The sequence below is a fragment of the Ovis canadensis genome, chromosome 3, assembly GCF_042477335.2.
Source record: "Ovis canadensis isolate MfBH-ARS-UI-01 breed Bighorn chromosome 3, ARS-UI_OviCan_v2, whole genome shotgun sequence".
NCBI classification, from domain to species: Eukaryota; Metazoa; Chordata; class Mammalia; order Artiodactyla; family Bovidae; genus Ovis; species Ovis canadensis.
The window spans coordinates 102,804,430-102,831,729 of NC_091247.1; the positions used below are offsets into that span (position 1 = coordinate 102,804,430).

General features: G+C 42.7%; 3 protein-coding genes across 11 annotated transcripts in view; 2 read left to right on the forward strand and 1 right to left on the reverse strand.

Moving 5' to 3' along the window:
• The window catches only part of MGAT4A (alpha-1,3-mannosyl-glycoprotein 4-beta-N-acetylglucosaminyltransferase A), a 116,954-nt gene extending 107,891 nt beyond the window's left edge, over positions 1-9,063 (forward strand). For all 8 annotated transcript variants that reach the window (XM_069583888.1, XM_069583894.1, XM_069583892.1 and 5 more), the window contains exons 14-16: positions 478-544; positions 8,711-8,823; positions 8,967-9,063. In XM_069583888.1, coding sequence (XP_069439989.1) covers positions 478-544; positions 8,711-8,823; positions 8,967-8,993 — 207 coding nt within the window. In that variant the 3' untranslated portion in view covers positions 8,994-9,063. The remainder of the gene's footprint in view (positions 1-477; positions 545-8,710; positions 8,824-8,966) is intronic.
• Positions 9,064-16,607: 7,544 nt separating this feature from the next.
• On the reverse strand, positions 16,608-26,109 carry UNC50 (unc-50 inner nuclear membrane RNA binding protein). Of its 2 annotated transcripts, none has more exons than XM_069583898.1 (6): positions 25,478-26,109; positions 23,966-24,249; positions 22,428-22,548; positions 18,503-18,642; positions 18,313-18,414; positions 16,608-16,943 (listed from the first exon to the last, which is right to left on the reverse strand). In XM_069583898.1, the coding sequence occupies exons 2-6, from the start codon at positions 24,243-24,245 to the stop codon at positions 16,807-16,809; spliced, it is 780 nt and encodes a 259-aa protein (XP_069439999.1). In that variant the 5' UTR covers positions 24,246-24,249; positions 25,478-26,109; the 3' UTR covers positions 16,608-16,806. The 2 variants fall into 2 exon arrangements, with proteins under 2 accessions (XP_069439999.1, XP_069439998.1); XM_069583897.1 differs by having other exon boundaries at positions 25,322-25,516.
• COA5 (cytochrome c oxidase assembly factor 5) overlaps positions 25,503-27,300 on the forward strand; it is a 33,723-nt gene continuing 31,925 nt past the window's right edge. The window contains exon 1 of the mRNA XM_069583899.1: positions 25,503-25,729. Within this exon, the coding sequence (XP_069440000.1) occupies positions 25,631-25,729 (99 nt within the window). The 5' untranslated portion in view covers positions 25,503-25,630. The remainder of the gene's footprint in view (positions 25,730-27,300) is intronic.

Genomic DNA, 27,300 nt, shown 5'->3' on the forward strand with positions numbered 1-27,300 from the left:
GAAAATTATTGGTCTTTTAGGAATGCTTTGGAGAAGGAGATGGCAATCCACTCCAGTAGTCCTGCCTGGAGAATCCCATGAACAGAGAAGCCTGGTGGGCTACCAGTCCATGGGGTCACAGAGTCAGACACGACTGAGTGACTTTCACAAGGGATGCTTAACATCTTTCTAGTTAACATACAGTTCTTTACCTCTGTCTGTTTTTAATAGAATACTGCATTCTATTAAATTGATCTAAATTGGGAAATAATTAAAATCTAAAATTCCTAGCCAACAGTATATTATATACAGAGTCAGATGATGGTTTAATACAAGAGCACTTAACATTAATAAGCCTTTTGAGGTTCAAGACTGAAATGGCATTTTCTCTTCAGAGGTAGCTGTGCCACAGATGTCACTTTTATGTTTATAAAATGGATTAATGACTTAGATTTATTTTAAATAGAAGTAATTATTCATGTCTTTGTTCTGTTTTAGAGTGAAGGTTTGGAAATCAGCAAAGAAACCAAAGACAAACGATTAGAAGATGGCTATTTCAGAATAGGTGAGACTCACTTTGTACTGGGAAAATGTCCTGTCCTTTGCTGAACCTAGTCCTAAAGTAATTTTAAGTTCTTTTCAGATGTTAAGCAGGTTTAGGGTTATATATACCAGTGTACTCTTTTTATTGTTCTCATGTTCTAGTACATTCTTTTATTGTTATCTTGACCCAACTAGGATTTCAGAGCAGTGGTTCATTTCCTGGTTCCTCTTTCTCTCTCTCTGCTGTTTCATTGTCGTCACTGGCAGATAATCCATCTTCAGCTGCCTTCTGCAGGCTCATACTGGATGCCCTTAGCAGGCTCCTCTCGTGGTCTCAACAATACCTGAGGGCCAGAATCCATGCCTTTAGCCCTGCCTCCCCCCTGAGCTTTAAGGCTCTACTGAGATACCCGCTGGAAAGCTCCCTGGAGGCCACGTGGCCATCTGCCCTGGCATCTGTAGTAGGGACATTCCTTTATTGATCACCGTGGTGTGTGCCATCAGTGTTCATCTAGCTGCCTGGTCTAATCTTGGGAGACCCCCGAAATCCTGCACCCCTTCAGTGTCCATTAGCAAAAAATATCTGTATTAAGGCCCCTACATGTGCATGAGTTCTGTTCTGAGAGTGCGTTCCTAAGTCCAATTTCTTCGTTAAGTCCAACAAAGTTAGCCTAGGTGCCTAACACAATCAGCTACATAGTTGTTGCTGTTCAGTTGCTAAGTTGTGCCCGACTCTTGCAACCCTATGGACTGTAGCCTACCAGGCTCTTCTGTCCATGAGATCTCCTAGGCAAGAATACTGGAGTGGGTAGCCATTTCCTCTCCAGCGGATCTTCCCCACCCAGAGATCAAACCTGGGTCTCCTCCATTGCAGGCAGATTCTTTATCACCTGAGCTACCAGGTATATAATAATAGAGCCCGTCCCTTGATAGACGTCAACTCAGTGAATGATTAGATGTATTCTTTTACTTAAATTAATGCTTTTCCTAGTGGTATGCAGAAGAGACTATATTGGTTAATTACTATTGTAGGTATACAGAACAGATACATTCTTATAACTCTCCAGCAGTTTTATTTTGTTAAAATAATTTTTTTAATTTATTTTTGGCTATCTGGATCTTTGTTCAGAGAAGGAAATGGCAACCCACTCCAGTGTTCTTGCCTGGAAAATCCCGGGGACGGGGAGCCTGGTGGGCTGCCGTCTGTGGGGTCGCACAGAGTCGGACATGACTGGAGCGACTTAGCAGCAGCAGCAGGGTCTTTGTTGCTGTGGGGGCTTTTCTCTGGCTGTAGAGAGTGGGGGCTACTCTCTAGGTGCAATGTGTGGGCTTCTCATTGTGGTGGATTCTCTCGTTGTGGAACACGGGCTCTAGGGTCCTTGGGCTCAGTAGCTGCAGTTACTGGGCTCGAGAGCACAGGCTCAGTGGTTGTGGCACACGGGCTTAGTTGCTCTGGGGCATGTGGGATCTTCCTGGACCAGGGATCAAACCCGTGTCTCCTGTACTGACAGGTGGATTCTTTACCACTGAGCCATCAGGGAAGCCCTCCAGCAGCTTTATGTTCAGTGAATATCACTCAGTTTTTGCTACAAGGCTTGTGCAATAACCCTGACTAATTTCTATGTCATTTTAGTGGATTAATGAGTTTAATTATTTTTATATTTGGGTTATATTTTAGCCCACTCTAGAAATGTTCATAAAATTAGCTGTGTATGTGAGACATTTATTAACCCTATTACCTGTCAGTTATTTAATTTCTGAGAATGTTCCAGGTTATGAGAGTAGCATAGAAAATAGAGACATTTATGATTAAATGTCTCTGCAGTAATTTGAAGGTAACGGCCATCTAAAACATCGACTCATACATATTTAGAACCAGAAGAGAACTGTTGGGTGATGAGACCTAGGAACTGGTAGAACAAAAGCATGCATCAGAAGCAAAAGCAACTGATTTTTTTTTCAACCGAATATAAAAAATCTGCTCCCTTAAGAAGCATGCTTTAGTGGAATAATGTGTGAGGGGCTTCACAGACCTTCTTCTAGTGAGTCTACCATAACTGGTAACAGTTATTTTCCATAAAAGCACACCAAATGAAGAGCCATTTACTTATAACATCTGAATCTCAGTAAAAACATTAAGAGTCTGTGGCATTAGAGGGACTTCCTCGGTGTTCCAGCAGTTAAGACGTCACCTTCCATTGCAGGGGAATAAAGGTTCGATCCTTGGTCAGGAAGCTAAGATTCCACATGCCTTTTGGCTAAAAAATGGAAACATAAAACAGAAGCAGTATTGTTACAGATTTCAATAAAGACTTTATTTTTAAAATGGTCCACATCAAAAAATCTAAAAAAAAAAAAAAAAAAAGTTTATGGCATTGGAGCTCTGACCATTGCCTACTCTGGCCAAGCTCAGTGACACAGAAAATCCTCTCTGCTTGTCCAGCCATGATTGCTGAGTCCGCCTCCTGCCAGTTCCTGCTCCAGGGCAAAGGCAGGCCACCAGCACCTGTCATCTCCCCGCGCCCAGCTCCCTGTTGCAGAAGTGCTATCCAGACCCTTGGAGACCTGAGGGTCCCTTCCTCCACCCCACCTCCACTCCTAGGGCAAAGTTTCACTGCAGGCCTGGCAGGGCATGAATTCTTGGTCCCCATTGCCTCTTCCTGCCCACTGGGCCCCTCATGCTGGGAGAAGTCAGCAGGACATGAAGGGCTACTGCTGCAACCCAGAGGTTGTACACCTCTGCTTGAACAGCAGGAGTGTCATTTTCCCCCAGCTGCTGTCCTTGCCAGGGATCCTGAGCAGTGGTGCAGAGGTATGCTCCAGGGGAGAGGCAGCCCATCAGAACAAGGAGCTCCGTAGCTCGCCTTAAGGGGACTGACTTGGAACAGAGCTTGGGGAAGTTCATGCCCAAGGGTGCTGTGGAATATGATGGAGATTTATGGTAAACAATTGGGAGGAAACTGGTAGCTAAACTGTAGCCCATACAGTAGGTCATGACAGAGAGAACCAGAGAAAGAGATAGGTAATAAGAATCCTCTTAGGACTTTTCCTGGCCATCCGGCGGTTAAAACTCTGCCTTCCAGTGCAATGGGAACAGGTTCGTTCCCTGGCCAGGGAATTAAGATCCATATGCTGTAGGGTACAGTTGAAAAGTTAAAAGAAAAAAAAAAAAGAAGGTAACTACTATCCTAAATTTTGTGGTTACTGTTTCCATCTATGCTTTTAATATGCATGTAATATTCCCCTGAATAATACATAGCCTTATTTTGTTTATTTTAAAATATAAATGATTGTCATTCTGTAATCTATAATTTTTTGTCTCTCACCATTGTGAGATTCAACCATGTGGCTCTGTGTATCTATGGATCATTCATTTTCACTGTTGGATAGATCTCCAGAGATGGTTACGTTACTGTCTGTTCTGTTTGGTCATAAAGTTTGTCTTCATCTTTTTGCTGGTCTGAAAACTTAAGCACATGTACTAGAGCTTCCCTCCAGTGTATGCTTAGAAATGGAAGTGACTCACAACTTCATCATCTACAACTTTACTTCATTCTCTTTATTCTTTCTTCATTCTTTTAATTGGCTGCCTAATATTCCCTTGTATTAGCATGTCCTGATTGAATTAGTCAGTCTGCTAATCATTGCTACTAAAATCGTTTGCAATTTTTGCTACAGTCTATATGTGCTTTCTGCACATGCTAGAGTATTTCTTCAGTATAAAATTGCTAGGTGAGAGGGTTTTAATGAAGCCAGTCTTATCATTTACTAATTATTTTTCTAATTAAATGAACTCATCAGGTGACAGATTCAGGTATCTCATAAGTTAAAATGTTTCAAAATGTTAAAATGTTCCACAGTATTTTTCAGCCCTGAATCCACTTCCTAACTAAATATTAAATAGTACTGTTTTCGTAGCAAACATTCCCTCAGTTCAGTTCAGTTCAGTTCAGTTCAGTCGCTCAGTCATGTCTGACTCTTTGTGACCCCATGAATCGCAGCACGCCAGGCCTCCCTGTCCATCACCAACTCCAGTTCACTCAGACTCACGTCCATCGAGTCGCTGATGCCATCCAGCCATCTCATCCTCTGTCGTCCCCTTCTCCTCCTGCCCCCAACCCCTCCCAGCATCAGAGTCTTTTCCAATGAGTCAACTCCGCACATGAGGTGGCCAGAGTACTGGAGTTTCAGCTTTAGCATCATTCCTTCCAAAGAACACCCAGGGCTGATCTCCTTTAGAATGGACTGGTTGGATTTCCTTGCAGTCCAAGGGACTCTCAAGAGTCTTCTCCAACACCACAGTTCAAAAGCATCAATTCTGTGGATATACTTTTATGAAATAAATATTAATAATTTTTAATAAAAACATTACTTAGGAGGTTCATATGTTGAATATTTCCTGTGCAGATGATATATGTAAATGTGTAATTGAATCACTATGCTGTGCTCCTGAACACTGTAAATCAACTATGCTTGTGTGCCAAGTGGCTTCAGTCGTGTCCGACTCTGTGACCCTGTGGACTGTAGCCCGCCAGGCTCCTCTGTCTATGGGGTTCTCCGGGCAATTAGAATACTGGAGTGGACTGCCGTGCTCTCCTTCAGGGGGCCTTCCCAGCCCAGGGATCAAACCCTCATCTTTTACATCTCCTGCGTTGGTGGGTGGGTTCTTTACCACTAGTGCCACCTGGGAAACCCCAAAACTATACTCCAATATAAAATAAAAATTAAAAGCAAGAATAGACATGATTATTCAAGAAAATGAGTATAAACTTTACCTGTATGGTTTTCAACTTAAGTGTGTCTTATCTTATTATTTGAGCCTGGTCATTATGTTTTGAGACTTGATAATTGACGCATCATTTAACAGCACAAGGGTTAGCTGCTTGTTTGAATGGCCTGTGAGCAAAGAATGTTGAAATTTTTTTCATTGTTTATTCTCATTGTTAAGTGGTTGAAAAAAATAAGAATAGTACTATGTCATGATATTTAAAAATTAGAAAATATTCCCATTTCAGTGCCCATAAATAGTTTGTTTAGAACATAGCCACGCTCAGTTGTTTCTATGTTGTCTGTGTGTGTCTTTTGGCTACAGCAGCAGAGATAAGCGGGCGGTTGTCAAAGAGATGGAGGTGGTGCTCCCGTTGCTTTGAGTTGCTGCCCAGGGTACGACCAATAGCGCTGATGCATTACAATTTGGCAGGGTTTGATGTGCCGCACGCATCACTCTATTGTGACATTAAAAAAAAAAAATTACCAGTGATTACCCTTCAGGTAAAAACAAGAGAGTGGATTTTGAATGTTGTGCTTTTTAACACAGTGGAATATGGGTTCTTTTTACAAAGTTAGATGGCACATCATTGTGTTGACTTTGTAAAGGAACTGTACTAAAGAGTATGTTACCAAACTAACCACTCGCAAAATATCCCCAGCTCACAGGAAAGCAATGGTCAGAAAAACTAGGAAGTTTAAAATACATCTCCTCACTGAGAGCTTCTTCACAAAAATAAAAGATTCTAATGAGGCTGTAACCAAAGTGGCTCACATGTTAGCAAGCAAGAAATCCATTCACCAGTGTTTAGCTGTAACAGCCAGAGATACGTGTACAGAGAAAATAATCTTATTTCAGACCATTAGACTTTCAGTAGTAACTTTTGATTGAGGAGTTGGGGACCTTGAGAGCAATGTCAGTAATCAGAAGGCAAGCAAATTATTTGAGTAGTTTTTTTTTTTTTTTTTTTTAGCTTGAGTTGATAGATACTACTGCCTTATCTGTTAATAACTGCTGCCTTGCTATTTGGAGTCAATGCCAGGTTTGAAGTGACTGAAGAATTGGCCTCTGCGAATAGTCTGTAGAGAACAAGGGCAGGCAAGAGTTTTCAAACAAGTTGAGAAGACAAAATTTGTACAACCTGAAACGGAATCTGCTAGGATGTGTTGCAGTGAATGGTGGTGAAAATGATACTTGTGTAGGAGAAGGGTCTGATGGACAGAGTTACGAAGCTTGCAAAATGAAGTGTTTGCTGCTATATTTAAATGGAGAACCAACAAGGACCCGCTGTATCGCATATGGAACTCTGCTCATTGCTAGGTGGCAACCTGGACGGGAGGGGAGTTTGGGAGAGAATGGATACATGTATATGTATGGCTGAGTTGTTCTGATATGCACCTGAAACCATCACAGCATGGTTAATCAGCTATAAATGTGAAATAGAAAGTTTTAAAAAGCCGTAAGATGCTTCAAGCCCGTAGTTATCTTATTATGTGTCGATAGATGCTTTACAGAGTGTTTAAATCTGTCATGTATGATTAATTTATTGAACTAGTAGTATTGCCAGTGAATTTTATTCACTCTCATTGACTTCATCAACATCAGTTCTGTGAATTTTTGTCAGAAATAAGAACTGAATATTCTGACTTGCCCTACCAAACAGCAGTTCTGGGGCTTAGCAGTGATAAAATTTTATTTATTTATTTTTAAGCTCTGGAATAAGAATTGAAAATTTTCCAAGTGAGAAAGTTTTTGAGTGCCTTCGACTATGGTTATCTTTTTGAAAATAAGTTTTTGCTTCAGACCTGATAATGTTTCTTAGTGAATTCAACCTAAAATTATTAAAACAAAACAGTTCTTATGTGTAAAACTTATATTTCATTCAAGTCACTTTGGTGACACCAAACTGCAGGAAATATCAAGCTAATTGAGGAGGTTCCACCTAACCTTTGATTGGAAGTGATTCATCTGTAATGTTATGATAAGGTAGATATCTTTTGAAGAAAAGACTCTTAATAGAATTTGATGCAGATACCTTCCAAGTCATGGATATGCTCCATTAAATCTTGTGCTTATGGATTAGTCATGTTATTTGGCAGTATCTTATTTAGGCTGTGTGAAAGGAAAGCTTAAAGGTATATCAAAATCTCATACGTTATGTGGCAGTTTGGAGGGGAGGAGAGTCTGGGGGAGAATGGATATATGTATATGTATGGCTGAGTCCTTTTGCTGTTCACCTGAAGATATCACAACATTGTTTATCAGCTATACTCTAAAATAAAAAGTTTTTTTTTAAGTCAGTGGATAAGCCATATCTTTTAATGCTATACAAATTATTTCAGGACTTTTTTTACTTTACCAAAGAGTGTTGCACAAGTGTTTAATAGTAAGTAAATATGGATTGAGAAAAATATTTTAAATTGAAAAATAAATCTCTTCATAAAAAGAAGCCTCATTATAGATCCACATTAACAGATTAATATTTGTGATCAATTTTAATAAGGAACATTGAATTTGAGTACCAGTTAATTTAAAAAAAAGATACTGAGTTATTTTGAATTTCAAAATAAATAAAAAAGACAAAATACTTAGTTGAAAGTTTGAATTTCATCAATAAAAATTTTATGGAAATTAGTTTTTCTCTTTTCCTGTAGAAGTACCTGTGTGATATTATCAAATGCCCTCTTGACTCACAAAGCCTAAAATATTTACTATCTGCTATTTTAGGAAGTTTGCCAATCTCTGGCTTAGAGCAGTGTGACTCAGAACAACCATTTTTCTGACACTTTTTCAACAGTGTTTTTGTTTTGTTTCCTTGCTGTTTCCTCACAGCAAGAAAAGTAGAATAGAGAGCTTATTATCTTTTCTAGAAGATCTTGGTCCTTATCCTTACAGGAGAGCTTTATGAGCTTGTCATTTATAATGGAGTTTTATATTAGACCTGCCTTGAGGATGTATCATCTCTTAATTCCTCCTAGATTTGACCTTGGAAATCACTCAAGGCCAACCATTGTGTGTGTGTCTAATTAAGCAGTGAAATTTGTTACTATTGACTCAATCCTCAACGTAGACTGAGAGATGGGAAGGAGTATGTTTTGTAAGGCTTGTAAGTCATATTTTACTAAAAACTTGTGTTAGTTGATGTCAGAATAAATATATTTACTTTTTAAAAATTTGCAATAAGAAAATGTGTAGCTCTGCCTGTTAAATAGGTTGCTGCTCATGGTTTAAAGCATGTACTACTTTGTGAAACATTTAAACCTGGAATAAAGGGAGTAGGAAGAAAACAGACTCACCCATCCTTTGAGTAAAAACATCTGTGGAAATATTTCTTTGGTGTTTTCCTTCCCTGCTTTAAGTCAGTGATTGTTTGTGCTTGTTTCGCTCTTACCCCAGCAAGTGTTGATTTTTCCTTTGCAGGGAAATTTGAAAACGGTATTGCGGAAGGGATGGTGGATCCCAACCTAAACCCCATTTCAGCCTTCCGACTTTCAGTTATTCAGAATTCTGCTGTTTGGGCCATTCTTAATGAGGTAAGACAATACATTAAATCAGTGAAACAGCTTAGATTCTCCTTTTTTTTTTTTTTTTTACAACATTTGGATTTCATACTTAAGGTTTTTTTCGAATTGAAAATTGATTGCCATATCATGCTGTTCACTATCTTGTATTTCAGATCCATATTAAAAAAGTCACAAACTGACCATCTCTACTAAGAAACCAACACATTTTTTCCCCTGTGAATTTGTTGATTAAAGACAGCTGAGCACGTACCTTTTTTTGGTAACTTGAATTCTACCTCTCGTGAAATCTACTGTAGATAAATGATTGTCATATTTCCACTTGGAAAATGAATCTCCCACGGATAATTGTATTCCTTTGAATCTAAGCTGTCCTCCAGTTTTAACTCAACTCAAACGTTTTACAGTTACGACAGCCTGTTAATATGACTTGTACTATTTTGGTATTATACTAATACATAAGAGTTGTACATATTGTTACATTCATTAAATTTGAGAAAAATTAATGTTAAATACATTTTATGAAGGGGGTACTTTTGAAGTTCATTTATTTTAGTATTATAGACCCTCTTTTATAGATGATCAGGGATTATATATATATAAATATATAAATATACATAAAATGTTATGGAGTTAATTTATTAGAAATACTTAAGAAGTACATATTTTTGTGCAGTAAATTTTTGAATCAATACTTTTTTTGAAAACCAGTTACCTTGCTTTTTTAAGTTCTTTCTATATTTTTCTTTGGAAATGCAAACATTACAAGTTAATGCCATTTTTCAAATGCACTGCCATTTAAGAATGATTCTAGATTGATTTCCTAACTGAAGTACTTTTATAATCACAATGATTCTGAGCAAAATATTTTCAAAGTCGTTTGTCATTCCTTAAAGCCAGGATTTTAAAGACCAATGTCCTTCTTGAGGGTTATTTTACTATACTATGTATGGTGTATAGCCACAAAAAAATCAGTCTGATAAATTTTAATGTGCAAGGGTGATGCATTTCTACCCAAATTACCATACACTGAAGTCATTACATTTCCTCTGATATGTAAAATCACAAACTCTTCTTTCTGTATTATTCTTTGTCTAAAACCCATGAATTAGATCCATTTTCTCTTGATGCTCTTATATCTGCACTCATTCTGAGTTCTGACAAAATGTTTTCTAGGTAATGCTGTTGTACGAGTCACAGTTGGTTTAATTCTGAAGAAAAATGTGATTGTAATGGTGGGTTTTTGGTGAAGGGTATTGTAACAGGTGTCTGTTTTTTAAAATAATTTATTCGGTTGCAGTATGAACTTGAAAGTAAATTCACATCCAAAGAGTATTTATTACTCTTAAACCTGCAATTCCACATGATGTCACTACTGTAGACAAAAATATTATCAGCCTTAGCAGTCAGTGATCTTAACAGAAGTCTTTTACAAAATTATGAATTATCAACATCAGTTCCCAATCACTGTGGTGTCCTCAGGTGGGCTGCAGGCAGTTACAGGTGTGCAGAGGTTAAATCCTCTGGGCTTTCAGAATAGCCCGTGGCTGAGGCCTTGGGCACTGGAGGTTCTAGCTGGTTGCCTTTAGCTTGGAGAAGTGTCACCTATAATACCCAGCAGGCTGAACAAATAGCTTTCAAACAGCCTTATTTTCTGTACAGGGTCATGCAGTGAAAAAGGATGGAAAACACAGATAGGGTACAATTTTTTCCACTACTTGAATGGTTCTTGATTTAAAAGTTACACGTTGCCAACAATGATTATTTTTATGTCAAAGTCCAGTTAAACATTTCCCTCAAGGTTTTTAAAATTTATTTCGTATTTTCTTTAATTTACCTTTTCTTCCCAACTTCCCTTGACCCAGTGCCTGGCAGGGAAATTTCACTGGAAAAGCATAGCCTCTCATTATAAAACATTGGAACCAGCTTCACATTCTAAATTGCTGCTCCAACAACTAAGTGTCAGGAGGTAAAAATCTAGAGGTGAGTTTAGAACCCCCTTGTTTGTCTGCTTCCCAAGTAGCCGACTTTGACTTGAGGAAGAAAGGCCATGCTCTGAGAGTCCAAGGAGGTGACAGTAACTGCAGTTCCTGGCCCTTTGTCAGGGTGTATGTCTTGAGACTGAGCCTTATCCAAGCAGCTCTGCAGAGCTGAGGGTGAAAACTTATTAGCTCATCCCTCCTGTTCCTGAGAAGAGTTTTAGCCACATCTTATCTTTCAAGGACTCCCTTGTGCACCCCTTTCTTCCTGTGAATTTGTTACCAGTGCCTCATTGAGCCCAGAACACTGCCTGACACATGGCAGGTACCCAGGCAGGGTCTGGGGTGGGGGACCAACTCTGCCAGCCCACACTCCTCTTCCTTTTCCTGCACTCTCTTCAGCTGCTGTCCTTGCCACACACTTGCACGCATGCGAGCACACACACAGTCTCAACTGTCTAGTTTCTGTTTGTGGGGTGTGTGTGTGCACAGACATGCACTCACTCTGACCAAATGTCAAGCTCCTGTGGGCAAGTGCGTACATCGTGCTTCCTGTCCATACCGGGCTGTACAGGTGTCCATGGAGCCTCTTGTTTGCTGAGCTCCCCTCCCCTGATTTCCACTAGACAATTAGAAGCTTGCCAAGGACAGGCAATTCTAGTGGTTGCCCTTAAGAATCATGTTAGGGACTGAAGTACTGGGACAGAAGATTAGGGAATCTGGAACAGAGAGGAAGTAAATACTTGACCTTGAATGGATGCTGAACCACTTTTGCCCAAAGCAGGAGTGGGGAAAAGTGTGTCAGGTGGTGGGACTAATGTTGCTTTTCTGTGTGTCTTTGGCATGGTGTCTCTGGAGCTCTGCTGTCCTCTACAGTAGCCGCTGGACACCGGGCAGCTACTTAAATTAATAAAACATTCAGCTCTGTAGTCACACTGGCCCTCCCTATGGCTGGTGGCCCCTGGATCAAACAGCACAGATACAGAACGTCTTCATCATCCCAGAAAATTCTATAGGACAGCACTGTGTCGAGTGCTAATATGAACATTTTAGAATTCAGAATAATGAGTTGCAATCATGAAGCTGAAAGCAGACATGCAGAATATGTCCTAGTATAAATGATGAGTATTTGCGGGGAGAAGAGAAAGTTGAGGACCCGTTTCCAGGTGTCTGAGATCCAGCTCTGAATTCTTTGCTCTCAGTCTCATGCGTTCTTTACGGCTTTCACTGTTTCTGCTATTGGAGTCCAGTAAGATCTACAACTTGAAGTTGAGGTTCCAAAGCTTGTGATTGACAAGCTTTGGAAAACATGAATGCACGTGGATTATTTAGCACGCAGGCTCTAGACGTGTGTATAGGTTAATTCAACTGTTGGAGATGTCTTTTATAGCTTTTTTAGATCAACAATTGCATCAGTAAATAATTAGAAAACCGTCAGCAGTGCTGTGAGGTCGTCTCTTAAATGTGTCCTAGTAATGAAAAAATTGTCTGCTAACAGTGCTGTCCGCGGAGCCAAGTGTGATTATATGCAAACAGCATGTTTGGAAAGATTGCTCTAATTGATAGCAGTGTGTATTTGTAGCAGCCAGACTTCTGTGGATGACCCCCAGTGACTTTGTAGATTTTGAGTGTATGTGAAACCTGTGAGTATGATCCATAATTATGTTGTACAACAAAAGGGAGATTATCTGGGAACAGCTAACCAAATCATGTGGGCCCTGAGTTTTCTCAGGCTGTCAGCAGAAGTCAGAGATTCAAAGCAGGAGGACTTGAGACACCATGGCTGGTTTCAGATGGGGGCAGCCACATGAGGAGATATGCCTCTGAAGGAGCTGAGAGGCCCCAGCCGGCAGCCAAGGGAATGGAAACTGCGGTCCTGCAGCCACAGGAACTGGACTCAGCCAGCAATCTGAAGGAGTCTGCAGATTGACTTTGCTTCAGCAGCCAAGAGCCTGGTCCCCACCAGCACCTGGATGCAGCCTTGTGAGACCTTGAGCAGAGAGCACAGTCCTGTCTGCCTGGACTTCTGGCCTATAGACCTGTGAGATAATAAATGGGTATTGTCTTAAGCTTTTAAATTTGCCATGATTTAATGCAGCAATAGAAAATGAATATGATATTTAAAAGAGGTGAAGCAGAAAAGTCTTCCTATTTAATTCCTTCTGGTGTATTTATTTTTATTTTTTAAATTGGAAGATAACTGCTTTACAATATTGTGTTGGTTTCTGCCATACATCAGCATTAATCAGCCACAGGTATACATATATCCCCTCCCTTCTGAAACCCCCTTCCGCTCTATCCCCCTAGGGATAGAGCACCAGGTTGAGTTTCCTGAGTCATACAGCAAATTCTCACTTGTTTTACGTACGGTAATGTACGTTTCCATGCTATTCTCTCAATCCGTCCCACCTCTCCTTCCCCAACTGTGTTCACAGATCTGTTCTCTATGTCTGCATCTCCGTTGCTGCCCTGCAAATAGGATTATCAGTACCGCCTTTCTAGATTCCATGTGCATGTGTTAATATACAATATTTGTCTCTTTTTGACTTACTTCACTCTGTATAATAGATCCATCTCTAGGACTGACTCAGATGTACACTTTTTTATTTAACAGCTGAGTAGTATTCCACTGTATATATGTACCACAATTTCTTTATCCATTCATCTGTTGGTGGACATCTAAGTTGCTTCCATGTCCTAAAAAGTGCTGCAGTGAACATTGGGATTACACGTGTCTCTTTCATTTATGGTTTTCTCAGGCTGTATGCCCAGTACTGGGATTGTTGGGTCATGTGGTAGTTCTATTCCTAGTTTTTCAAGGAATTGCATTACTAGCTGTATCAATTTACATTCCCACCAACAGTGCAAGAGCGCTCCCTTTCTCCAGATCTTCTCCAGCATTCATTGTTTGTAGGTTTTTTACTGATGACCGTTCTGACTGGCATGAGGTGATACTTCCTTGTAGTTCTGGTTTGCATTAATAATGAGCTATATTGAGCATCTTTTCATGTTTGTTGGCCATCTGTATGTTTTCTGAGAAATGTCTGTTTAGGTCATCCGTCCATTTTTTTTTTTTAATCCGTCCATTTTTTGATTGGGTGGTTTTTCTGTTTTTGAGCTACATGAGCTGCTTGTATCTTTTGGAGATTAATCCTGTGTCAGTTGTTTTGTTTGCTTATTGTTTTATTTTCTCCTATTCTGCGGGTTGTCTTTTAATCTTGTTTACTGTTTCCTTTGCCATGCAAAAGCTTTTAATTAAGTCCCATTTGTTTACTTTTGTTTTTATTTCTATTGCTCTAGGAGGTGGGTAACAGAATCTTGCTAGGATATATGTCAAAGAGTGTACCATGTATGTTTTCCTGTAAAAGCTTTATGGTTTCTGGCCTTACATTTAAATCTTTAATCCATTTTGAGTTTGTTTATTGTGTATGGTGTTAGTAAGTGTTCTAGTTTCATTTTTTTACACATAGTTGGGTTATTTCTTGATAAACACATGAATAAAGTCTTATCCTACCAGATTATATATCCAAGTCTCATCTGGGATTCTCTCCCGAAGACCTCAGTTAATTTTCATTGGAAGGTTGTGGGCAAAAACTTGTAACAGCTTAGTAGCACATTTCATAAAGGAATTGCTAGCATGACATTGCAGGAGCAGGATCCAAGGCATATTTTTCCTGGAATCAGCATCACTTTATGTTGATTTTGATTGTTCTGTCAGTTATTATTAAGAATGGACAGTGCTATTTTAAATAAGCTATTAAGAGGAAAAAAAGTATGCCTTTGTGTAGAGATCAAATAATCTAATCTGTATTACTTTATAATCTAAGCACAGATCAAATCCTATATGTGCTAAGCAAAGTTTTGTAATTCACATTTATTTTCCAAAATACTTTTGCTCCCCAATTGTTAATTGCTGGTTTAATTTTGGTTTATCCATATTTCTTGTGCTTCTTTGACTATATTGCCATAGCCCTGATATAAGGAAAGTTGAATGAAAAGAAAGAAAATGAGAGGCTAAGGTGATCAAAAAGTCAAGAGATTTGAGTCATAATCGTATCTGAAGTCCTAAAGAAAAGGAAACATTTCCAAGCTATGGAGCACTGTTTAGTGTGAGATTTTGTTTGAGAATTGTGTATCTTTAATTATTAATCTTAACATATATGTGGCCTAACTAATATGCTTCACTTCTTCAATGCATGTGAACCTACAATGCTGAAGAGACCACTACAAGAATATTACTAAAAAAAAAAAAAAAGGCATTTTTTATATTTATATACTTGTATCATCAACATCTATACAGAAACTTTGACTCTTCTTACCTGAAACACTCGCTTCACCTGTTAGGGTGCTAGCTAGAGCATTTCCAGAGGAACAAACCAGAAAGGGCTGGAGCTTCAGAGCATGAGTGGGCAATTTAGATGTCATTCAAAACATGTAAACTGAGTGTTGGACTGGAAACAGTTTGTGTGGAAAAACGTTAGGAACTTGTGGTGCTAAAACTGTTCTAGAATAAGGATTATCTGTTGTGGGGAATATTCCATACTCTTGGAATCGAGGAAGGCTGTTTAATTCACAGCATTAGTGATTAGCAAATTGCCCTGGAATCAAAAAGATTTGGTACTTGAGTTTGCTAAGCATTCCATTATTTGTTCGAAATGCTCTGTTTGCTGAAATTTGGGTGAAAATACCTTTTTAAGACAGTCTCTGAGCCTTAATGATGGCCAGGGTCGACGGTACTGTAAGATGCACTGCCAGCAGATTTGACGTTTTCAGTGTAGTCGGTCGTGTTTTCTAAGCAAGATTGTAGAGATCAGCTGATTAAATGTAACCATTGCTTCATTTATGGGATGAAAGACTAAAGCATTTCTCCTTGAGAACAAACTTTGTTTGGAAAGGCTGTCTTTGTGATTGGGGGTGTTTCTGGAAGCACCCCTGGGAGAAGCTGCCTGAAGAACTGCTTTTCCAGGTTGTACCAATGTTGTTTTTTTCTCCCCCTGAAATATATTGTACATAGTTTCCTTATAACATCTTCATTGGTCGGATTGGTAATAACTGTAGTAATGTTTTAGGTCCTGTTGGATTTTCAAAGGCAGATTATTTATTTTCTAATTTGCTGCTAAAACTGAAAACCTGATAACTGGTCCCGTTGACTGTGCCTTCATCACTGTTTCTCTGTGCCACAGCCGTTCATGTGTATTTGAAATAAAGAAGTTTAAAAAGCCATGTTGAATTCAAGACTCCTAATAAAAAACAGGTAAAACTTCATGAGTACCAAGCTTTTTTATTATTATAGTTTTGTTTAACACTGATATATAATAGCTTACCGGGACTATTTCCTGTTAGAAAACAATAGTAGATTTGTGTGTTTTGGAAAGTCTTTAAAGAAAAAAAAAAAGCCTTCGTTAAGACCATGACTATCAGTGTTACACAGAGGTTCACTCCCACCTTAAGTGTGCTATGCAGCTCCCAGAGTAAGAAGAGCTTCTGGGGCAGTCTTCAGTTGGGTATTTTTTTTTTTTTTGCATAAACAATGGCTATTAGTGACATTTACAGCCTGTAGTTCAGTGATTCCTAAGGAGACTTTTAAAGCTTAAATTAGGACCCTGTGGCTTATATAAAAGTTTAAAATGCAGCCTGTTAGAAATGGGGTGACTCTGTACCTTGTCAGTAACAGCTGGGGAGGGGATGGCACACATATGACTATGTGGATACGCCTTCAAAAATAATGTTAAAAAGTTTCACCTTTGTATTTTCTTTATAGCCTTAGTACTTTGTATATCATTCTGTGTGCAAATATTTATGAATAAAAGGTAACACTTTAGTTTAAAAAATATTTATTGTAGAAATGTACATTTAATCAGTTTTAAGGAATGTACTATTAACATTTATAGTTCTTCAAATTTGCAAACTTTGTACCTTTAAGATATCTACAATGATAGTTTATTTACAGGTTTCACAGGAAATCACCACCTCACCGATACTGTTGCTGCTGCTCAGATGTAAGGGGCCCCCTGGCTCACTTCACTCTGTACTTGTAGAAGGAGCAGAGCGTGTGGGTGAAGTTCCAGCCCAGGGCTAGTGAGAGTCCGTAGAGCAGGATGAGAGGTGCAAACGGGTAGAGAAGGATCACCGTGTTTTTCAAAAATGGCAGTGCTGGAAAAGGGCCAGGATTCAGGTTAAGGGTGAGAGTCAGTATCGCCAGTTATTCATGGATCAAGTGGTGAATTGAAACCTGTGATGCTTCAGAAGCTTCCCATCTTAATGTACCAGCAGACATGGGTGACGTTACAGGAGAAAAACAGCTTTCAGCCGTTTGAGATTTCCCAACCGAGGGAGTGTTACACCTCCACTTGGAGAAAGTGAGCTCTCAACTAGTAATCCCAGACTTTAGGAAAGAAATGAAGCTCTCAAATATAAAACCCACCCCCAGATATCTGTGTTTCCTTCTTTCTCACTTGCGGCTTCCTGATAGTGGGTCTATACCCCATGCATTCAAATCTAAGTATTTCTCATAGAAGTAGTCCCCAAACTGAAACTGAGCTGTGCCCAAAGAATCTTCTAAATTGTAGTGAGTTACCAGGACAGTGCTCCAAAATCCACTTCCATCTCCCCCGAACGAGAGACAGGACCTCCCCAATGCCCAAAACAAGGTGTTACAATTTGGAGGTGGGGGGGGGGGGGCAAGTGGTTCCTGACAAAGTCAAGGGGGCTCTCTGACCAGTGGAATCAGTCACATGTGAGTCCAAGTGACCTAGGTTTACAGTAAGATTCTAATCATCTAGAGGGACAATAAAGGAAAGAGCTACAATACATAACACTAACAAATCATAAGATCTCTAAATTTAACTCTTAACAGCAGTCATTTCTTTACATGAAGAAAAATAAACATGGTTCTCATTCATACTATGAAAGACGAACCGATAGCAGGATTGAATAATGAATTTATAAACATATCCTGAGTGCAGCAGAAGCTGGGCTTGATCTTCTGTGATTATCCCCAGTATCTCCCACCCCTAGGCTTCTCCAGTCCAGCAGGTGGCCTGGGACCAACACAGATGTTTACAAAATGAAGAGTATTTCACAATCGTCCCCCAAACAGAAAATACGGTAAAGGTTTTAAACATGCCCATACACTGGACCCAACCCTTTCCTCATCTGACTGACTGCTGGTAACCCAGAACCCAAAAACCTGGGAGAAAAGAAAACTCGTCATGGGTTCCTGCAAGAAACCTGGAGAGCATCAGATGGTTTAACATGGTTCCTTGAAATTATAAAGTTTGTTATGTACCAGCTATGCCACTTTGGAGCTATGGGACCATGGATAAATTACGTAATCTCTCTGGGCTTGTCTCCTCATTTGAAAAATGGGGAATAGTAAACCTGTATCATATAACTAAAGATTAACTGGAAGAATTTATGTAAAACACCAGCGACAGTACCAGCTCCATAAAAGCTCAGTGTATCACTGTTACAACTTCTCCCCTCCCTGTAGTGTTGTCAAGGAGAAAAATCAATTACTTACCACTGTATCCTAAGAAAGTTACATAGATATAGTAGCCAACGGCAACCAACCATAAGGTATTTCCAACTAAATATCCAATAAATGTGTCTGTTAGGATGACATCTGCCGAAGAGACACGGACAATGAATCTTTTTTCAGTGGATACAATGAAGACTTTTTGATGACAAGTTTAGAAGAAACTGCTACTTACGGTTGATGAAAAAAAGCTGTATAAAATGCAGAATGACCAAGAGAGGATAAAAAGCATTCAGATGCACATCGAAGGCATAGCCCCACTCCACATCATAGTCTCTGCTCTGCCGTTTCACTAAATACTTATTGGAGATAAACCTGAAAAAAATTATAGCATTTCTTTCATAATACAATAAAATTAACCCCATGCATATTTACTGGCTGTCTTCTATAGCTCAAGCATTATTCCATACACTGGAGAGATGGTGGTAAGCAAACGTCTGCCTTCAATCTAGTGGGAGTGGGCTGACAACAATACAGTCAGACGGCCCTAGGAAAAAACTGAGCAGGACAGCAGGGCAGGGGCTGCAAAGGTGACATGACAGCCACGACGAGAGTCCCGAGAGTGACATCTGGGCAAAGAACCAGGGGCAGCGATGGGAACCCCTGGGGCAGAGCCCTCCGAGCAGGAGGAGTCTTGAGCACGGGTGGGGGAGGGGCTCAGAGTGCCTGCAACTGGTGAGAAGACAGCAGGGAATGAAATGGGAGAAGAAAAGGGAGCATCTTATAGACCCTGTGGCCACTGCAGACGTTTGGCTTTTACTCTTGGTGGAATAAGAAGTCACTGTGGAGTTCCCAAAAGGACGTTTGGCTTACTGTTTTGACAGGGTTCCTCTGGCTGTGGTCTGAGAACAGACCCTGGGGACAAGAATGGAAGTGAAGAGGCAGGAGGGGGAGGTCACTGCGAGGAGGAGACGAGAGGCTGGCGGCAGCGGGGGCGCTGGCCTGGGGGCAACTACAGCTGGGAGGCCCGAACAGCGAGAGTGGAGTACGACACAGTGGGTGCCAGAGGAAAACGTTAGTCAAGGACAACTGAGAGACTCCTGCCCTAAAACAAGTGAAAGATGGAGGTGCCACTGAGGCAGGAGTGGCTGCACCAAGAGTGATCTGCGTGCAGGAAGGGGAGAGTACAGGAGTTTGGACCTGGCCCTGTTATGGTGAAGAAGTAAGAAATATGGAAAGAAGGTCCAGAAGCTTAGAGGAGCAGTCCACACGGGATATACAGACTCATGTGTGCAGACGGTATTAAAAGCCGTGAACTTCAGTGAGACCACCCGGAGTGAACACATACAGAGAACAGGTCTGCAGCCTAAGACTAGGGCCACATACCCGCCCCCCCCCCAACCCCCGCCCCACTCTGGAAAGTTCAGGGAATCCGGAGGAACCAGTAAGGAAAGAGTGGCCAGCAACATCTCCAGCCACAGCTTGAACAATCACTCAAGCTCATGCCTCTGTTCCGCAGCATGGCCTCATGGTTCCTTTAAATGATGAATAAATGAAAAGGCAGACATCCAGGTTAACAGACAGGTCTTCAAAGGAAAAGAACAAAAAGGATTGTAAACAGTTATGGAAATTCAATGGTTGCTTCTACACGTGATTTCAAGGATACTGTTAAGAAAAATGCTATGCCTACAGTGAAAATAAAAACAGGAAAAGAAACGAGACGTGCTATAGTACTAATAAAATAGTCCTATACTCAATTGTCTGAAAATGTCAAGATCCGAGTGCTTTGCTAGAACAAACTGGAACTTACCAAAACACCTTCCACTTGAGCCAAGACTATGCAATAAAATGAACAGAGTAAGAAGCATTTAGCTCACCATCCAAGGGTTCCCATTCATTGGTCCTGCTGCTGCCCCCACCCCTCTGCTCAGCCCTTATACAGGTGCTTCCCAGGCTTTTGGCCTTCATCCAGGTCTCACCTCTAGAACACTGACACTCCTCCCGGGAGAGCTCAAAGACAGCTGAGGCCTCCCCTCCCACCTTCAGATTAAGAATGCCAGTCACATCCTCATTTTGGCCAGACTGCTGCAGCCTCCAAGTTCCCTCCCCCAGTGTCTAATGAACCTTTATTTCATTATCAGCATGTCTCCTGAACTCAGCATGTCCCACATGGAATGCACCGGCACCCGAAGCCCACAGCCTGCAGGCCACCCTAGAGGCCCTGGGCTCCCCCTCTTCCCTACCATCCTCTACTTTTAGAATCACCACACTAGTCTGGGGTTCCGCTGCTCAAACACAGACCACACAATTGCACCCAGCCTCACCACTCTCTCCAGCTCCTCCTCCTCCACAGTCAGAAGATTTTTCATTAGTTCAGTTCAGTCACTCAGTCGTGTCCGACTCTTTGCAACCCCATGGACTGCAGCATGCCAGGCCTCCCTGTCCATCACAAACTCCCAGAGCCTACCCAAACTCACGTCCATTTGAGTTGGTGATGCCATCCAACCATCTCATCCTTTGTCGTCCCCTCCTCCTCCTGCCCTCAGTCTTTCAAATGAGTCAGCTCTTCGCATCAGGTGGCCAAAGTATTGGAGTTTCAGCTTCAACATCAGTCCCTCCAATGAACACCCAGGACTGATCTCCTTTAGGATGGACTGGTTGGATCTCTTTGCAGTCTAAGGGACTCTCAAGAGTCTTCTCCAACACCACAGTTCAAATGCATCAATTCTTCGGTGCTCAGCTTTCATTATAGTCCAACTCTCACATCCATACATAACTACTGGAAAAACCACAGCCTTGACTAGACGGACCTTTGTTGGCAAAGTAATGTCTCTGTTTTTTAATATGCTGTCTAGGTTGGTCATAACTCCTTCCAAGGAGTAAGCGTCTTTTAATTTCATGGCTACAATCACCATCTGCAGTGATTCTGGAGCCCCAAAAATAAAGTCAGCCACTGTTTCCACTGTTTCCCCATCTATTTGCCATCTTAAGTTAGTAGTATCCTTTTTAGGCCAGATTTTAGAAATTTATCTTGTGGCTCAGGTGGTAAAGAATCTGCCTGCAGTGCAGGAGACCTGGGTTCAATCCCTGGGTTGGGAAGATCCCCTGGAGAAGGAAAAGGCTACCCACTCCCGTATTCTGGCCTGGAGAATTCCACAGACTATGGGATCTATGGGGTCGCAAAGAGTCAGACATGCCTGAGCGACTTGCACTTAGAATTTTAGATTACTGGTGTGTTGCATTTTCTGACTACCCAGCACATACAAAACCTATTGGACTGGTCAGGAGTTACAAAGCAAAATAACAAGTTGGTATCATCAGAGGTCAGCATCTCACAATCTTGCTCAAAATGTTAACAGCTACCATTTATTGAGCACAGACTGTATGCCAGGTGCTTTTCATAGTACAAGCTTTTCAAATACCTCACAAATAGATGATTAACTTCCATCTTCCAAGAAGGACAGGGTAAATGGCTGAGCTGGCATTTGAACCCAGGTATCTCTGCCAACTCAGCCAGTGTTTTCTCTGATACACAACAGCAACCACAAGCCCCGTGCCAAGCTCACCCTCATGTCCACCCCTTCCGCCAACCACACAAGAGCACCCATCAAAACACCAAACGCCAAATTGATACTCAGCACACTGGTACTGGTACAGCAAACCCAGAGAGAGTCAGACTGAGAACTCAGTCAGATAAAACCTGCTCATGTGTTTCAGCAGGAAGGAAGCTTAACCAAAACAATTCTTTTTCATGTGCTTCATCTCATGTCAAAGATTCAAAGTAAGATTCCATGACATAACCCTCCACGTTTTACCCGTCGAGAAATGAGCTCCTGACCAAGGCAGCAGCAGACTGTGCCGTCACCCAGACAACCTCAGCAGAACTGGCTGTGAAACATTTTTGCAAAATCAGGGATTTTGTTAATACGACATCATCATGACTTCAATTCACTTATTTGGTGCAGTTTGACAAAGTGGACCATCCCCTGAAGAGTATTTTCTGCTCTAGGTGCCAACACAGGAGAATGAGTTATGGTAATCCTGGCAGACAAAATCAGTGCTTTCAGTTTGTATAGTTTCCGTTTCCATCAGCTACTCTCTGAAGCAAACAGAGGGAGGCTCTACAGTAGCATCTGAACAACCAAAGCTTCCGTACTTACCACATTAAGGTTGATATGAGAAGACCGACGCCTACACAGTCTATGAATACCACCCAAAGGAGCAGCTTTATCGTCTCAAAAAACCCCATGTCCAGCACAAAGCCAAATCCTATCGTGGACACTGCAAGAAAGATTTACAAGATGCATTCAGGCACTTTGCTAGATTCTAAGCATACAGGTCAGTTTCTGCCTTTAAGATGCCCACTCCAGAATGGGATGCAGGTATGTAAACAAAACCCCTAAGCTATCTTATTAATAGATGTAACTGATTAAGAAATGCAGATCGCCCTGGAACACACAACTACCACTGAGATACCTGACGTTTACTGAGGAGGCCCGTGTATCTGATTCACCAGGGTAGCCCCAGCATTCAGAATACAACCACTACTGAGAAGGCACTCATGTGTTTAAACCCAGTTAAAGGTGGGCTTCCCTGGTGGCTTAGATTGTAAAGAATCTGCCTGCAATGCAGGAGACCCAGGTTTGACTCCTGGCTCAGGAATATCCTCTGGAGAAGGAAATGGCTACCCACTCCCGTATTCTTGCCTGGTGAATTTCATGGACAGAGGAGACTGGAAGGCTACAGTCCAAGGGGTCACAAAAAGTCAGACATGATTGAGACACTAAAAGTGGTTCAGACCCTTTCACTGCACCATTGGAGAACTTAAAGCAGTTTCTCAAGATCACATTAGTGCTTTCAGAACCCTCACTCTGGATCGGCCTGATGAAAGTGAGAAGTGAGAGTGTTAGTCCTCAGTCGTGTCTGACTCTTTGTGACCCCATGGACGGTAGCCCACCAGGCTCCTCTGTCCATGTGATTTTCCAGGCAAGAATACTGGAGTGGGTTGCCATTCCCTTCTCCAGGGGATCTTCCTGACCCAGGGATCAAACCTGGGTCTCCTGCACTGCAAGCAGGTTATTTACCAACTGAGTCACCAGGGAAGCCCTGGCTCAGCCTGAGGGTGAAATGTAACTTCCAATCTCAGTAGTCCTTTTTCACATTGTTTGCATTTGGGTATCAATGAATTTATGAAAAATGTGAAAGTTTAATCGCTCAGTTGTATCTGATTCTTTTGCGACCCCACGGACTGTAGCCCACCAGGCTCCTCTGTCCATGGAATTCTCCAGGCAAGAATACTGGAGTGGGTAGCCATTTCCGTCTGCAGGGGATCTTCCTGACCCAGGGATCGAACTCAGGTCTCCAGCACTGCAGGCAGATTCTTCACCGTCTGAAGCACCAGGGAAGCCCTACGTATTTATCACGGTAGTTGAAATTCGACACGGAGTGACTCTGTCCTGTGCTTTTTAAAGTTCCGAGGAACCAGTTTCCTCTGGCATCTGCTTGGGACCTTTAAAGTCAGGAAGAATACCACTCTCTTTCCTGTGAGGAGATTTTGGAGACTTCAGAAAGGAAGACAACAGCTTCAGAGAACCCCAAATTATGACCCATAACACGCTGACAACAGGAATCTCCAAATGACAAGTCCAACCTGAAACAGTCAACTGATTTCTCAACTCTCCTGCAGATAAACACTTACCACAGAGCCAGATACTTAACAGGACCAAGAAAGCTGGGTCATCCCTGGCCCACTGATCTTTCGTCTGCTTCCTATAGTGAAAGTTTCTATAAACTCTCTGTGGGGAAGTGAACAGGTAGAGCATCTGCCAGGCAGCAAACTCAAAGTCCATCTGCCGGAAACGGAAAAGCCTCCTCAGGTATTTGTAGCGTTTTGCTCCCGCTGTGTGTCTGGCTGCATCCCTGGAACTCAACACTCCGTTCCCCTGCACTGGGGAAGTCACCGAAGTACTTGGTAACATCTTCCTAGATAGAAGGGAGGAAAAATTTATATTATTAATACAAATCATCAGAAGAAACTGCCAGCCTCTAGCACCCCTCTTGTGAGTTATTTAGGAGACAAGTCACCTTACATTTTGGCCCCAATCCCTGAGAAGAGGCAGGACTCAAAAAAGAGTAAATTTGGTTTTGAGGCTGATTTGGGAGCTGGAGAACTGCCCATTGCACTTCAGGAAAGGGCTGCCCCGTGGCCTTCTGAACCTTCATAATAACGCTTTTACAAGGTCCACCCATTCTCTGTACTTCATTTCTGTCAATCCTCAGATCTGCTCCACCTCTCCCCACCTCCTCCCACCCCTTCTCCAGAAGCAGAGATAGTGATAGAGCCAAAATTTGAACTCAGGCAGTCTGAATCAAAAGTCCACCTGTCATCTGTGCTAACAATCAAGACTTTAAGGAAAAGCCTTTGCTGAAGCCAAACAGAAACTATGTTCCCGACGACGTAAATGGCTTATCACACAAGACCATCAGCGCCTCACCAACAAGCAACTCGTTCACTAGCATGGGATGTAAAAACAAGGCAAAACTCAAACGCATAGTGTTTTACTTCCTGAATAGTTCATCAGGGGAACGACAGCGTGGGGGTCCAGTCCAACCAGCCTGAAGCCAGGGAGGCGCTGGTCATCGTCCGGCCTCCTTGTCCCGCCCCGGCAGCCCAGTGTCGGGCTCCACTCCCCAGGCCTCCAGGACGCCAGCTGCTCCCCGCCGGCTCGGGGCCGCCGGTAAGGCGGCCAGATTGAGCATAAAAACACAGGATGTCCAATTACAACTGCATCGCAGATACAACAATAATTTGTAATATAAGCAGGTCCGAAACACTGCGTGAGACCCGCAGCTATGCAGACATCATTCGCTGTTATCTGAAATTCGGCTGTAACCAGCCTCCGCGATGGTGTCTGGCAGCCCCAACGCAGGCCGAGCAGCCGGACCCGGGCCCGGTCACTCCAGGGCCGGGTGATGTGGGGCCGCAAGTGGCCAGAGGAAAAGGCCGACCGGCGAGCCCGAGTCGCGCGCAGATGGGGCCGTCGGCAGGCCTCACCTGGAGCCCCGCGGCGGCGTCCACCGGCTTCACATACACCCGCCACCACCGCCCAGCAGCCGACCCAGCCGCCGCTGGGCCAACTTCCCTCCTCGCTACGTCAACCACGTAGGGGGCGCGTCGCGTCCCGTGACCCACAAACGCCGCGCGCGATACCTCTCGCGTTACGTCTCTCGCCGCGCGCCCACCGGAAGTGGTTGCTACCGGTCTTTTTCCGGTTCCGCCCGCCGCGGCGTCACTGGCGTCCTGAGGAGTCTGGGCCGTCTCGGGAGGAGAGGGTGGAGGCCGCGGCCAGCTGGAGGCGCAGTCATGCCCCGATATTACGAGGACAAGCCTGAGGGCGGCGCGTGCGCGGGCGTGAAGGAGGATCTGGGCTTGTGTCTGCTGCAGTCTGACTGCGTGCTCAAGGTAGCGCGGCCGGGTGCTCGGATGACCGAGGCCCGAAGCGGGGAGGCGAGGCTGGCGGAGGGTCCCTGGCGGGCCCCGGTGATGGCTGAGTCGTGCCTCCGAGTTCGCGGTCCTAGTTCTCCACCGACTTAATGAACTTGGGCGAGTCCACTGTCGGAACCTGACTTCCCAATGGTGAAATTGGAGAAAACCGTGCTGCCCTGTTGGGTTTTTGTAAAGTTTAAACCATCTCGGGTGCAGAAACACGAAATACTGCTGCTCTTCTGGGTTCTGGAGGCATATAGGAGAGAATCACAGGTTTCTGGAGCCCTCGAAAATGAGAACCAGTAAATTAGCACATAATTACATGAACCTGCCATACTGTGTTGCTTCGTGAAACCTCCTTTCTCAGTTCAGTTGTGGCTGAATAGATGCTGTATTTACTTTGTGCTGGTCTGAACTTGCTGAGTTCTGTGTATTCCAAGGATAAGCTGTAAAAGAGGCAGCTTTTTTATTTTCACCACTTTGTATCTCGCGCCCCCTACCGTTGAACTTGTGGTTTTAGGTGCTGTGATGGGAGACAGGAATTTGCTATCTTTCCCTCAGTACAGCCACAGGTCTTCTCTGGAGCCAATCTGATATCATGCGTGCCTTAAGTCGTTTCCTACTTTTCGCGGCCCCGTAGACCCTACCCCTCTAGGCTCCTCTATCCATGGGATGGTCCAGGCAAGAATACTGGAGTGGGTTGTCGTGCCCGCCTCCAGGGGATCTTCCCGACCTGGGATCGAACCCGTGTCTTTTGTATCTACTGCGTTGGCAAGTGGTTGGCTAGTGGTTCTTTACCACTAGTGCCATCTGGGAAGCCCAGTGAAGTTCAAAGCCGACTGGCAAACCTGGATTCTGGTATTCAGTTCAGTTCAGTCGCTAAGTCGTGTCCAACTCTTTGCGACCCCAAAGCACTCCAGCCTTCCTTATCCATCACCAACTCCCGGAGTTTACTCAAACTCATGTCCATTGAGTCGGTGATGCCATCCAGCCATCTCAACCACTGTCATCCCCTTCTCCTCCTGCCTTCAATCATTCCCAGCATCAGGTCTTTGCCAGTGAGCCGGTTCTTCGCATCAGGTGGCCAAAGTATTGGATTATCAGCTTCAGCATCAGTCCTTCCAATGAATATTCAGGACTGATTTCCTTCAGGATGGATTGCTTGGATCTCCTTGCTGTCCAAAGGGCTCTCAAGAGTTCTCCAACACCACAGTTCAAAAGCATCAATTCTTTGGTGCTCAGCTTTCTTTATAGTCCAGTTCTCACATCCATACCTGACTACTGGAAAAACCATAGCCTTGACTAGACGGACCTTTGTTGGCAAAGTAATGTTTCTGCTTTTTAATATGCTGTCTAGGTTGGTCGTAACTTTCCTTCCAAGGAGTAAGCGTCTTTTAATTTCATGGCTGCAGTCACCATCTGCAGTGATTTTGGAGCCCCCCAAGTAAAACCTGTCACTGTTTCCATTGTTTCCCCATCTATTTGCCATGTTCGGGGCCTCCCGTAAGGCGGCCAGATTGAGCATAAAAACACAGGACGTCCAGTTA

Bases quoted from the DNA above. Each gene is read 5' to 3' on its own strand.
- UNC50 (XM_069583898.1), bottom strand. From the start codon at position 24,245: ATGTTACCAAGTACTTCGGTGACTTCCCCAGTGCAGGGGAACGGAGTG. The intron at 22,549-23,965 runs GTAAGTGTTTAT...TCTTTCTTGCAG, and splicing joins GTTAAGTATCTGGCTCTGTG to TGTCCACGATAGGATTTGGC. The intron at 16,944-18,312 runs GTAAGTAATTGA...GCCCTTTTCCAG, and splicing joins AACTTTCTTAGGATACAGTG to CACTGCCATTTTTGAAAAAC.